Here is a 13,995-nt window from a genome sequence, read left to right on the forward strand (position 1 = left end):
GGCTATTCGTGTCACTCATGAATCCAGTGCCCATGAAGGTCAGACTGAGGTATCCATTTTTTAAAAAAGTCTTTGTTTGTATCTACTTTGAGTTGAATATAATTGATGTGAAAGCAATCACATGTTAAAGGTTTTCAGTGAAATTGAGATTATTGCTTGGTTTTCAGAATTGTGTCATTAGTCCAAAATTAAGTGGCATTGCTGGGGGGGAACCAAACTTGAAGCCTGTGGGCTTTTTGTTTGTGGGTTTTGGTAGTGGGGGTTGTTTGCATTAGGTTTTTTTAGTTCTTATATAACATGAAAGATATTTCTAAGCTTCATTTCAGAGTAAAACAGACAGAAACTTGAGGTTTTCATGTTACACATTTGTAGGTAAGACTGTAAGATTCATAGTAACCATACAAGTGTATTGAACATTTTATGAGAGTTTGGAAAATTATAATTCAGGAAAAGAATTAGTCCAATAGTTGGTTTGCAGTTGTGTGTGTGCCGTCTGTATACAATACAAATTCAGATAAATTCTCATTCATACGTACATTTATAAGCATTTATGCCCCAACAGATTGTGTGTGATATGGAAAAAAACAGCCTAGTAGCTGACAAAAGAACCCTGAAATAACCATAAACTTGAACATTCAACATTTTTCTGCTTCAGTCATACTAAGTCAGTTTTCCATCTTTCCGGTTCAGATTTCACTATCTGTTTGACAAAAAAAAAAAAAAAAATTATATTGTTGCTAGCATTGCTTTGTTTGACAAAAAGAGAAACACTTCTGTGTTTGGCTATGGCTCCAGTGACTCATCCATTCTCTCTTTTTGAAGTGCAGTAGGTAACATTTTCTTTTTTTTTTTTGTGCAGTGTCTTCTATACAATGTAGGAGAAAGCAAATCAATCCTTTCTGCTCCCCCTTGCCCTGTCTGGAAATGGAAGTGATGAGAATTGGTTTAACTCTTTCTGTTATAGATACTCAACTTCCTTTGTAGTGTTTTATTTAAAAAACCACACCACTCTCTCTTTTTATCTCGTTCTCTAAATTAGCCAAGGTTCTATATTTCAAGAAGAAGGATCAGAACAAATTTGTTGTTTTTTTCCTTTTCTAAGTAAGAGACTCAAAAATATGCTCTGGTTTTTTTGTTTTTTTTTCTCAAATGAGTTCATTTCTAGATATTCTTGGCCAGCTCAGAAAGAGTGATTATGCCAACAAATTGCTGAGGACCAAATCTTTTCCTGAGATCCTTGTGAAAGAGAAACTTGTGTAGTTATTTTGATGTACTGTAAGGTTCATGTAGGGAACGATCTGTCTCTGCCTTCTTCTGGCAGATATTATGGAATGACTGAGAAAGAAAATACAAGGGCTGCTTGTTTTGAGTGTCTTCATGAAGACTCAGGAAGCACCTAAGTGACGAAGGAATCTCCTAATAATGGACAGTTAACTTCTTGAACTTCCACTAATTAATTTGTTTCCTGATCGAGATAACCACAATACAAAAGATTAATAATTGCATGGAAAAATGAAGACTTCTTTTCATAATAAAAAATTGCAAGATTGTTTTAGCAACCATGCCTCAACACAGATATTGAATAGCTAGTTTCCTTGCCAATTATTTATGATTCCATTTTTTATAACTCTATCTGTAAGTAATTCAATATGGGTATTCCTTAGACTAGTGAAACAACTTTTTCCTGTCTTTCTGTTTCCAAAGTTGAAATTGTACAAAGACTGAATATATTTTCCAGGATCATTTTTTCAGAATAGTTCTCATCTATCAATCAAGGAGGGAAGAAACAAACAAGTTTTGTTACTGGAACATCAAATTGCCTGGAAATCCTGTCCTACCAGATGGTAGTTAAACAAGGCAGCAAGGCCTCCCCATTCATTGGTACCTAAGGACTTGCTTTACTTTAGAGTAAAATTCTTTTTAAGTGAAACAACACATGAAACATGAATATGCTGAGAAGTGTAACTGAGAGATAAAGTGAGTTAGTCTCTTCTTCCTTCCATGGGTACATTTTAAATGTCACTGTGTACTCTCCATGTAGGGGTTGAAGGGACTGATAAGCAGCATGATCTTGCAGGTGCTGAAGTTACCATATGCAGGTCATATGAGGTTGTTGCCTTGTCCTTTGGGGTAAGTTGAGGATTTTTAGCACCTTTTGGGAAAGAAAGAAGAGAATCCTATTCCTCCTGCATATTCATTACTTGTCAGGATTACTTTCCTGAGAATTTAAAGTTCCTTTAAGAGCACTGGAAAGGAAAAAGGTTGCCTTCCTGTGACTGGGGTTTTTGACCTCCATGCACCTCCTCCACTGTCCAAATAGGCAAGGCATGTTCCATAGAAATCTTTCTTTGAGTAAAGTGGTTTATTTAGTTGCTTAGTGATAGTAAGTGCTGTATAGTTAATGCTTTGTGAACAAAAGCACTTTCTAGGTCTCTTACAGATGTAAAGATTGAGAAAACATGCAGGCTTACTTTTTCTTAGGATGATTAACTTGGCTTGTGTTCTTCATGAGAAAATCCTGCTGTATGGGTGGTTCTGTCCCTTAAGTATTGGATACTACTGTCCACTCACATTTTTAGAAAGTCTTGCTAAAACTTATCTGTGTTAGACGGGGTAACTTCCAGAAGTGGGATGGATAGCAGTCAACTCCACTGATTTGTTTAGGAAGGAAGGACATTTCCTTCCACCATAAAAAACACACCATCGTATGATCAACATAAATTTTCTGGAATCATGAGCTGCAGAAGGTTTAAAAACAGCTCAGAGTACAGACAGGTTCTCTTCTGATAATTCTATTTGGTAGGTTTGGGGTTTTTTTTCTATGTTTTGATGTTTCAGATATTTGAGGATTCAATCTTTAATACTTCTAAGTAAAGTCTTTATTTGTTGATTGCCCTTGACAGTCTTGCTATGTCTTCACAGACTTTTTTATAATCTCTATGATAACTTAGTTTTTACAATATGCTCATGCATTTTCTGCTTTTTTCTGTTTCATGTGCATAAGTATTTCAAACCTCAAAATAAAGTAAGTTTAGCTAGAGGTAAAAATCAGAAGTAATAGCATAAAGCAGTGCTGTCTTCCTAATATCTCTGTGTTTTGTCATCCTGTCTGGTGGTTAGGATTTGTTTCTGTTTTAGTATAATCTGTAATTAGATTTTTTTTCTCCTAAATTTTGTATGTTTTAAAGAGCTCTTCTCAGGGGGGAAATATCCTCACACTAGGCAAGATATTACTTGTAATGGGCTTCTAGATTCCAGATGATGTCTGCTAGAATTTACAGTGATCAGTTTGCTTGTGGGATGTATCATTACTGTGGGATCTGTTTGGCTGAACATGAGGATGAATTGGTAAGCAAGTGGATTGAAGCTGAAAACTACAGAATGTTCTGCCTTGTTGGGTGCTTTAGCAGGCTTCCCAGGTTTGATAGCTGTGATTCATTTGCTTAGTTAAAAAAAAAACCAACCACTTTTCTTAAAAGTCAAAGAGATTTTTTTTCCTTTAAGGAGATTAAACTTTCAAGAACTGTTAAGCAGTTTTCACTTTGATAATTCATTTCAAGTGTGCTAATTAAAAGGGTTGTAAATTTGCATTTAATCCTTCAGGCCAGGTTTTGGACCAGGTTCTGTTAATACTTCTGGGTTGTGTGGCTCCACGGCTCGCTTTGTTGCTACAATAAATAGCTAATGCAGTCTTATGGGAACTTTTTATGGCTACTTCTGTGTAAATAATGTAGGTCTGTTTAAAATTACTTTGGTAGCAAGTAGTAAGATCTGGGAATGGTTCCACAGAAGAATTGTCTTGTTGGCTTCAAGGGTGGTTTGATTCTGGTTGTCTGTTCAAGTACCATAATGAGGGCAATTAATGTAAGATTCCTGGAACAGTATTTCTGTTGAAGTTTATGATGATGAAGCTTACACCTTCTTAAATGACAGGTATTTCATATCCAAAGCTGCCAAAAAAAAAAAAAAATCTAGGTCTTTACCTTAAAGCTTAATAGATCCAGTGCACTCTTTTCTGTGTGACAGCTCCTGAACTGCAACTATTGTTGAGAGTAGAATAGGTGCCAGATATTCAAGATTCTCTTTATTCTTCCATGAGTCTTCTGCTGAGGATGCACTTCTATTTACAATATCTAGGATGTCTTAAGATGTGGAAAATAGAACCTGTTTCTTTGCACAACTGTACAACTTTTAAGCTGATCCTTATTTTACTTCTTTTGGCTGAGCCATCTTTGAGTTTTCCCTTTTGTTTTGCATTTGGGGTTTTTTACCTTCTTGTTCTTCTGATGCCTCCTTGAGCAGCTCATAAGCTTTGAAACTCTGTACTGCCACATACCTTAACATTTCTGATACCCTTTTACAAAAACAAAACCACACTCTCCTTTGAAAAACCACAACCCTTCAAAAATATTAAAATGACAGATTATGGATCTACATTAGCTGTCTAATCAGCAGTGATCAATTACAACTAAGTTATAGCAATATTTGAGGGAGGAAAAGTACCAATTTATAGCAGTGATCAGGATGAGGTTCATCCTTACTTTCAAAACAATTGTAGTAACTATTTGCAAGTAACAGAGTAGAAAATCTATAGGGAACATTTTTTTGAAAACAGGAAAACGTTATTAAATGAGAGTGACTTCCAGGTCTAGAGTCTTTGCAGAGTAAATAAATTTTGAAATTTGAATTGGGGAAGAAACTTATTTTGTATCCTACCCCTCGTTTCCATTAATATTATAAAGTTACTATATAGCTGCCTGGGAGAGTAGGAGAGGAGGAAATGCAAAGGCACACTTTGTATAGAAATAAGCCAGTAGAAATTGTTTAACTCAATTAAACAATTACATGCTTCAGGGAAGTTTTTCCAGGTATAAAATAGCATCTGATTCTTGAAATAATTTACCTTTTTAATATGTGAATATAATAACATGAGTAGAAGATGCTTTTGTTCTGCTCTCATATTACTGGCATCTGTATCCAGTAATTTTGCAACTGTGCTTCATTACAGCTCAAGACTGCAGTAAGAAAAATGGCAAACTATGCCACAGAAATCTTTTAAAAATATTAACTGGCCTTTAGGCAAGGAATTAGATCCAGAGAATAATTTGTATTCAATTTCTACATTTCTCAAGGCTTTGACATGCTTAACTCCTGTTCAGGTGCTATTTTGGTAATACTATCTGAAGTTTTAGCCAGCTTTGTGTATCTGTGGCCGTAAAAATTATTCTAGATTGGCAAGTTTCCTACAGTGTCTTCATGGGCTTCCCAAACAGCTTCCTGAAACAGCTGATCCTGTAGCCTTGTAGGAGCTAATGCTGGCACAGAGGGGTTACAGGCACACTCCTGGAAAGACAGGAGAAAGTTTAACAGACTAGACTTAGATCAGCTTTTGTGAACAGCAAATACTCCAATAATTGTGCTGTTTAGTGATTGGCAGGCTCTTTGTGTAACATAAGGTATCACCAACTGCTGCCAATGGCTCTCCATATCACTTTTTGATGCAAAGTACAAGTGATGGAGTGAACTTTTTGTTATGTCATGTGGTCCTTGTGGCATATGGAACCACTTATGTGATGGAGGTAGAAGTTATTTTGGACAGGGGAGTTTCAGCAACGTTTATGCATTGCTGCTTAGCGGAATGTGATCTGTGGTCCTTGGGAAGTTCACTTGTTTAGGTGTTATTACAGCGTGGCTCAAAATGATGTTTCAATCAAGCAAATAACACAAGTGATATGGCCACTTGAAATACCTATGCTGGATATTGGTTAGAGAGTAGTAAGAACTGTGTTGGATATTGGCTGGAGAGTAATAAGAGCTTTTGATTTTGTTCACGACCTAAATTCTTAGGAGAAAATTAAGAGCTCTGACATTCATGTATTTTCTTTCCTCTTCCTTTGAGGCTGATGAGAATGTCCATCTAAACAAAGTTTACCTACAGGGTTTAAGATTAGTTGTTAAGAAGAGAAAGATAGAAGACAACAGAACTGCAGAATAAAATATATCAACTGTTAAGGGAGGGCACAGAAAACACTGCCTTTGTTCTGTAACTCCTCCTGTTTAGGTTATTTTAGTACACTTTGTACATCTATCTCCCATCTGACAGCTTTGGCTACTAGAACTGTATATTCTAGTGAAATGAGACTCAGACTTGAATGGACTGAGGTGCAGCATACGAGCTGCTACTTCAAATGGAAACAACATTCTTGCACCTCATTAGACTCTTATCAAAAATATTGATTAAAAATCAGCCTTTGAAAATCAAAACTGGTGTTTATACTGAGAGAGTCAAAAATCACAAAAAAGATGATGTCTCAGATGTTCACAAAAAGCTGAAATACTGGCACACATCAATGTGTTTATTTAGATACTCTTTTGTTCACAAATTTGATCAGGAATATTTTTAACACAGATTGAAGTTGGCAGCCTCTAAAAACACTACCACAGCTTGATTTCTTCTTTAACTCAAAACATAACTGCAAACTGTAGTCTGTAAACTTGTTTCATGTGCCTGGAGAACTATAATCTTGCTTGGAATGCACGAAGTTAGACTTTGATCACAGTAACAGTCGTTAACATTGGCAAGAGCTAAGTAGAATCAATGCACTCTGTTCCCAACTGCTATAAAACTTGAACTTCCAAAGATCTCTGGTCCCCTGGGGCATTACAATTTATTGTTAGAGAAGAAACATAAAGAGCTTCCCTTTTGCTCCTGCCAAGAGCATATGGTGGGATTTTTTTCTTAAATCACCCATATTCCTTGATGTTTCTTCTGAATAATCCATAGTCCTCTAAAGAAACATTTGCATCTTGAGAGAATATAAAATCAATGATGGAACTGTTTCATACATGATTTTTAGCTTAGCATTAGAGAACAAGCATATAATCTCTCCTGTAAATGTGGTGAAGTTCCTAAAAATTTTAGCTATGGCTTTTTTTTCTTTTACAGTCTACAAAGTAAAAGTGTGAAAAAGAGCTTACTGGAATCATGTGAAATGTTTTAGAAATTGTGCTTGGTTAGTCTGTGACTCATTGCATTGCCGTGTTACCTAATGTGTTAGTGTTTGAGACATGCCTTAATCTGATTTCTGTACTGAGCAAATTGCTAAAAAGGTATTAATACAGTAGAATTGTTATTCTGCATCCTATGCTTAACCATAAAATCTGCATGAAGGAATTCTGATTCCTAGGATGAAACATAACTATAGAGGATATTCGCACCCATAAAGCCACCCACAGATTTAAATAACAAGTTTATAAGAAATAAATAACACAAGTGAAAAAATATTTCTACAGTTTTGCATCCAACATCTCTACCAATCAACTGCCATAAGTTTGTTTGTTTGGTTGTGTTTTTATTTTGTTTGGTTTTTTGCATCTCTCCAATCCATAATGCTTCCTGTGCTGTTCTTGCACTATCTGTAAGAGGCAGCAAGCAGCAGGGTATAGCCAAGTGTGACAGGTGATGGCTGAGGTCACAGTCAGCCTCTTGCTCCTAGGCAGGAGAGAAAATTATTTGGCTCTATCCTGTTTGGTTTTTTTTTCCTTTATCATACCACTAATTTGGAAGGAGAAAAGAAAAGAGTTTACAATTCTTAAGACTTGCAACATTTTACCAATATGGCTGAAGCGAGACAGTGGGCTAAAACCACTCAGAGAATTGATGTTGCATCAACTGACTTTGCTGGGGGAAGCACTCCAAAAATACAGTATTTGCTGTGCAATAATGCTGTTCAATTTATTTCAGAAAAAAATCTTGTGAAGGAAAAACTATTTGAAAAAAATATCTAGTCATTTAGCTTTTGCAGAGCTCCCTAACCTTTGAAATTTTCTTCTTTTTGTTGTGATTACACTTTTTTTTGATCACAGAAGTCACCATTGTGATAATCTAGCTTGACTTTTGCCTAACATAGGCCATAGAACTTTAAGTCTTCAGGGAGAGATAAATGACCACTAATTTTGGAAAGATTTTTTTGGGGTGCTCTAATCTCACCATTTTTCTTGTCTTTACCCATATGTCTAGCAAAGTAATATTCTTGGGATATTGTCCATTCTTAATCATGGGTTAAACTTACATGGAGAATACTGTAAATATTTTTTTACCGCCTAAAATGACTGGCTCAGATGTTGATCTGCTAGCAGATGTAGCCCAGTTTGGTCTGTAATCTCAGTCTCAATAATATTGGTGTTGATAATTGTAATGTTGGAAAATGAGTAGATCTGTGAGGACTGGAGTTTCTGAATCTTAACTTTCTAAGAATTTGCATGTTGGTCAGGTTTTTGTTGCATGTAAGAAATATCTAGTTTGGAACAAGCTTTTTCTTCCAATCAAAATGCACACATCTCTAGTTCATGTGAATTCTGTAATGTTGGAGATGAGCTCATGAAGCATCTTCTGCCTCTGTGGAATTCTTCCTTTGTCAGATCCCTCTCCTCTGTCTGGCTGCTTATCTTTTTATAAAAACTTGAAGGAACTTAATGTCTCTCAAAGTTTCACCACCACCACCACCAAAGGCTTGAAATGCTGTTGAAAAATTTAAAACCCTTGTGAAGGAAAGAGGAGGAAGAGGGTTTTTTCAGACAGTGTGATACATAGATTTAATATGCATGTTAAAAACCCCAGTAATGGTAATGACTAAGGAAGAAGAACACTTAGTTTTAACTGTAATACAGACCCTTTAAAATACTGTGTTTAATTCAATAATGAGCGATTATTTAAGAAAAACAAAGCTGCAAAAGGTGGTGGTGAAAAGTGATTGATAGATACTAAGTACACCCTCTCTGAGAATAATCTTAAAGCTGTAATAACCCTTATATTGCCCACTTGGCTGGAAAAGTTGTACATTTTATTGTTGCTTCAACCTTCTCCCACGTCTGCTCCAGGGATTACTCTATGGGAACTGTATAATGAGCAGCATGTTGGGAGGAGTCCCTGCATGCTTATGGAACAATGCAACTGGGCAGATGCAGAACATGTGCCAGGGCCTCTGATCCCAGGCTAGTGCCTATGAAACAATGACCAGGACTGAAAGTAAGCTACCTCCTTCTGTTTCCCAAGTTGCCAGACATGTTGTTATGTAGTTAAAGTTCATTTTATCTCTGTCCCAGTGCAGCTGGCGTTTCTTTCTACGCAGTGACACAGCCTCAGGATGGAGAAAAAGAGAAAAGCCCCTGTCCCAGCACAGGTTGTGAGCTGATAGGCAGGGAAGCTTCCAAAGAGGAAGGTAGCATGGGCTAGAACTTCTTGCTGCAAGGATGCTCTAGACCTGAGTTTCCAGATAGATGAATTTTTGTGGCCACTAGCAAGTTAATCAGTAATATGTATTTCTGTTTAGAAATGGTCATGCAATACCAGGTACTGCTTTGTCCTGTCAGGTCCTCAGTGCATTACACATGGACTGAAATAATTTGCTGGATTGGGTTCCACAAGCAAGATGAGCAAACAGATCCCCGTTTCTAGAACCTGACAGGTTTGGGTGTGAACCAAGCCACGAGCTCTTCAGCACTATCAAACTTAGGCACTTTTAGGTATGTGCAGAAGCACAGCTCTTGGTGCCTGACAAACTTTGTATGTGATTCCTTTTAGATCTTAGATTTTAGTAACAGCTATATATAGGAGTGAATTTTGGATTGGGGCAGATGGTAATTGCCTGAACATTTTCTGGACTTTCTCCATGAAGCTTTTAACTTCTTTATAATGTATTTTTTTGCATTTCAGACAATAAACTTTATGTGCTTACTGGTTTATATGACAATAACATTGAATTCTCTTTCAGGGCTTTTGTTTTACCACTTCAGATGTTTGACCTATTATAATTTTCAGCACAGGAATATGCTTCTGTGACCTTTTCTTCTTGTGAAGTCAGACTAGTTCTTGCTTTTCTGCAGTTTCTAGCTGTTAATAAATTTTGTTTGAATAGGGTGTTTCAAGTTAGGATTTGTCTTCCATATTTTAAATTAAATGTGAAATGTATGAATCACCATTCTTTTTTTTGAGATGTATATTTAACATTAATTTCATAGTAATATTAGCATGTAATTCTAATTTAATTTTAATATTCATTTTAAAACAACCTCAGTTCACATGGCTTAATTTGTGCTTATTATTAAAACCATGCATAGAATTTTCTGGTTATTACGGCCTTGTTAATTAGTTTGTTAATCCAGTATTAAGTTTGCTTTTCCAGAATTCCTGCATATTGTCTGCTGAAATTCTACTCTTACAGATGCAAAAGTATATTTTTAATAGAGGGGAAGTTTCTTGTTCTCTTAGTTGATCTCACTAGGGGACCCACTAGTAATAAATAAAGGATAAAAAGATTCAATGAATGGAAGTAAAAATCAGGACAAATACTAACTAGAAATACTAAAATATTAGTTTCCCTAAATAGTATTCTATGGTGTAAATTCAATTTTGAAAAGCTGAAGTATTTCTTGGTCTCATTACATTCAGGCAAGGGGTATTTTTAATATTTTCTCATTATTTTAGCAATATTGGACAGAAAACAAAGAAGTACAATGTAGAAGAATGGTAGAAGTAAAGACTTGTGGTAAAAATGGTAGCAAAATTAAAACAAGGCTCTCTAAAGAAAATATTTCAATATTGTGGCTATCCCTCTACTGTTGAACAATTCTTAAATTTGGTATTGTTCAAAATCTTATTAACAATTTCACAGTAATTATACAGGGGTTCTAAAAAAATAGGATTTTTTTTCAGAGCAAAAGTATACAGTTTAACATCTTCCAGTCAATTTTTTAACTGTTTCTCCCTAAAAAGATACTACAATTCAGATTCTTGGAAGACTTATCAATCCTGTCTGTTATGATGGCAGCACCTTACGAAACTGTAAAACATAAAAGTGTCTCTTGCCTTTTATCATAAACTGTCTGGTCAGCAAAGCTCTTAAACTTCTGCCTGACAGCAGGTTCTAATCTCACAGGTTCCTCCCTGCATTGGAAGGTCTGTGGACTATGAGGAATTCTAGAAGCAGTCTTTTATTAATCATCTTTTAAAATTTCCTTAAGCAAGCTGATAACAGATCATTTCTAAAGCCATCTGATACATTATCTAAACGTAAAAAGTCCCATTTTAGATAAGTTCTTCAAGTGAAGCATATGAAAAAACCCCAGTCAGTAGTACAGGTAAACTGTAATAGCAATTAAGCTATTGTAAGACATTGCTGAATTCCTTTTTATTCATGTAGTTCCATTTTTGGATTGGAGGTTTTCTAGTTTTCTCCTCTTTTATTAGGAGCTGATGAGATGTAGGTGGATCAGAATGCTTGAAATTAAAGGAAAAAACCAAACTGTGACAACGAAACTGGGACAGTTTATGAGATTTGGTAAAGTTCCACCTCTTTGAGATTTACAGTTTCTACTGTACTTGATGCTTGCTCTTCATGAAAAATCCTTAACCCTATCTTCCTTCTTTAAGGTCAGCAATATGGGAGCAGAAAGAACCAATTCATTGTCCCACTCTTGACAGGGGAAAAAAAAAAAGAGAACTAACATTAGTTGCTTCAAAAATAATAAATAATGCAAAGAAAGTAAATAGTTTTAACTGGCATTACAGTGACTTATTTTGACTAATAAGAGTGAAAATTATTTTTTTTTCAGAGAAGCTATCTAATGCTTGGGTTTTCACAGCCCCTACTGGAGTCATTCCATTGAATGCACCATTTGGGACATAACTTAAGGAATTGCAGTTTCTATCCTGCCTGCCCTAACTTGGCAGGTCTCAGGGCAGATAAGTGGGGTGTCAGTGGTGAGTGAGTGTGTTAGCTTGTGGGTCTCTGCAGAGACTGGTTCTAAGGCCTGTACTATCAAGCAGTCTGTCAGTGACATGGAAGACAGTAGCAGGGTGACCAGGTTGCAGCTCCTGAGGGGAGCCTGCAAGAGAGCTGGAGAGAGACTATGCAAGGGCTTGTCCTGACAGGACTAAGGGCAATGGCTTCAAACTTAAAGACAGTGGGCTTAGATTGGACATTAGGAAGAAATTCCTTACTGTGAGGGTGGTGAGGCAATGGAAAAGGTTGCCCAGAGAAGTTGTGGATGACTCATGCCTGGAGGTGTCCAAGACCGATTTGGGTGGGGCTCTGAGCAACCTGGGGTAATGGAAGGTGTCCCTGCCCACATGGGAGTTGTAACTAGATGATCTTTAAGGTGGGCCCTTCTAATCCAAACCATTATTCTGTTATCCAAACCATGATTCTGTTACTAAAATACACTTCAAAGCTTACAGGCAGTGGAAAAAGATCAGCAGATATTAAAGCACAAGACATCAACACAGGACAATCTGGATCGCCCTTTAGATTAGCTTCAAACAAAGGAGTGTTTTTCTGAGGCCAAATAAAAGCTGTGTAATTAGCACAAAAGATTAACTTCATTTCTTGACAGAAGGCAAGGGGTTCTCTGAGAGGCTCTAGATAACACTGAGGATTTTTATATATTCCAAGATAATAGTGGATGAAATGTTGAAGATGAGCTCCTGGTTTGGCATCATGGCCAAATGAATGATGTAATCTATTGTTCATGTTATGTCATCATTGAACAGGACTAAGAAGGTTGCATTTTCATTTATCATGAATTTTAGTAAACTGTATGAATATGCTGCTTATTGTCTCTATGTAGCTATAGACAGGATTTATTGAATTTTTTATTTGTTCTGATTTTTTTCAGTAGTTAAAAAATTGTTAAGCTTGAATGTTTGTTTTTGTTTTATGAGTATGCTCTGATCCATGCAAAACTTGAACTTGTTTGGTCCTGTGGCCTGTGTGGGACAGAAGATCAAAACTAAATCATCACAATGGTCCTTTCTGGTCTTAATATATTTACTATAACTTTGTCAGTTGGAGCTGAGAGTCATTTTTAATACTTCTATGGTCTTTCTTCTAATAGTAACAATTTGAATGGTTTAACATAGTCCCACTGCTTCCACGGATACTAAAGGGATCCTGAGTGTTAATGGCAGTACTGCCACTGGCCTGCTATTTTAGAAGAATAGGTGAAAAACTTAGGAAGTTGCATACCTCACCACGGTAAGCTTCCCTTTTCCTTTGCTTTCCTTTTATGTTAGACATGAAACAGTAAAGAAAGACTCTGGGTTCTGTTGCCATAGTTACTTGATTCATCTTAAATCCCAGAGCAGCACAGTCTAGCTATCCCAAATTGCCAAAGAGCTATTGCTCACAGCCCTTGTAGCTGTAGACAAAACTGATTCTTTCTCTTTCTTAATGATTTCTTCTATTAAATGATGCTTAAATCCCTTCCCTCCTCACTTTCCAACACTGTCTCTTGAATGAGTCAGTTAATTTGTGTTCATGTTGTCAAGTTCCCTGGGTGTGAATAACCTCTAGCTTATCTGTCTATAAACTTCAGATTTGAACAATGTCTTTGCTTATTTGCAGTGTTCTTTCATCTTTTCATTCAAATTCAACACATTCTTGATTATTATCTGTGTGATTGGAGCAGTTGAAGGACAGTATACTCAATAGTGGACATTTCTGCAGTTGCTGTTTGCTGCAGTTGCAGGGATGCTATTTCAGGTTTCAGTGGGCTAAGTATGTTCTTTTTTAATGTTTATGTAGTCGTCATCGTCCTCGCTGTCTTCACCACCATGCTCATCGCAGCCTCAGGTTAGCCACAGCAGAACGAAGGCCTCACCATTGTGTCACTCAGCATCCCTCTCCTGGGCCAAACGTAATCATGTAGGTCCTGCAAAGGCTCCCAGTCCGTCAGTCCGTCTGCGCCGGTGGCGGCCCTTGATACGCCTTCCATCTGTCGGGCTTCATTCTGTTGTAAGTGTAGTCCATCTTCAGTCTTTTCTTACTCTGACACACTGGCCTTCCGCCATGTAGCTTCAGTCTTCAAGGCATCATGTTTTGTTGGGGTCTTTTCTCAACCATTCTCAAGATTTCTTTCTTCCTGGTTTATTTTTTCCCTTTCCACCATGTCAGACAGCAAAAATACATCATTCCACGCTTTGCTGTCCAGGTATTT

The 13,995-nt window shown here is 36.7% G+C and overlaps 1 protein-coding gene across 1 annotated transcript in view; it reads left to right on the forward strand.

Annotated features, from left to right (window-relative positions):
• The window catches only part of UCHL3 (ubiquitin C-terminal hydrolase L3), a 41,801-nt gene that overhangs the window by 14,760 nt on the left and 13,046 nt on the right, over positions 1-13,995 (forward strand). The window contains exon 6 of the mRNA XM_054271872.1: positions 2-49. Coding sequence (XP_054127847.1) covers positions 2-49 — 48 coding nt within the window. The remainder of the gene's footprint in view (position 1; positions 50-13,995) is intronic.

The sequence above is a fragment of the Melozone crissalis genome, unplaced genomic scaffold (genome assembly GCF_028551555.1).
Source record: "Melozone crissalis strain CALT ecotype California unplaced genomic scaffold, PUWL_Pcris_2 ptg000013l_1, whole genome shotgun sequence".
Lineage (NCBI taxonomy): Eukaryota > Metazoa > Chordata > Aves > Passeriformes > Passerellidae > Melozone > Melozone crissalis.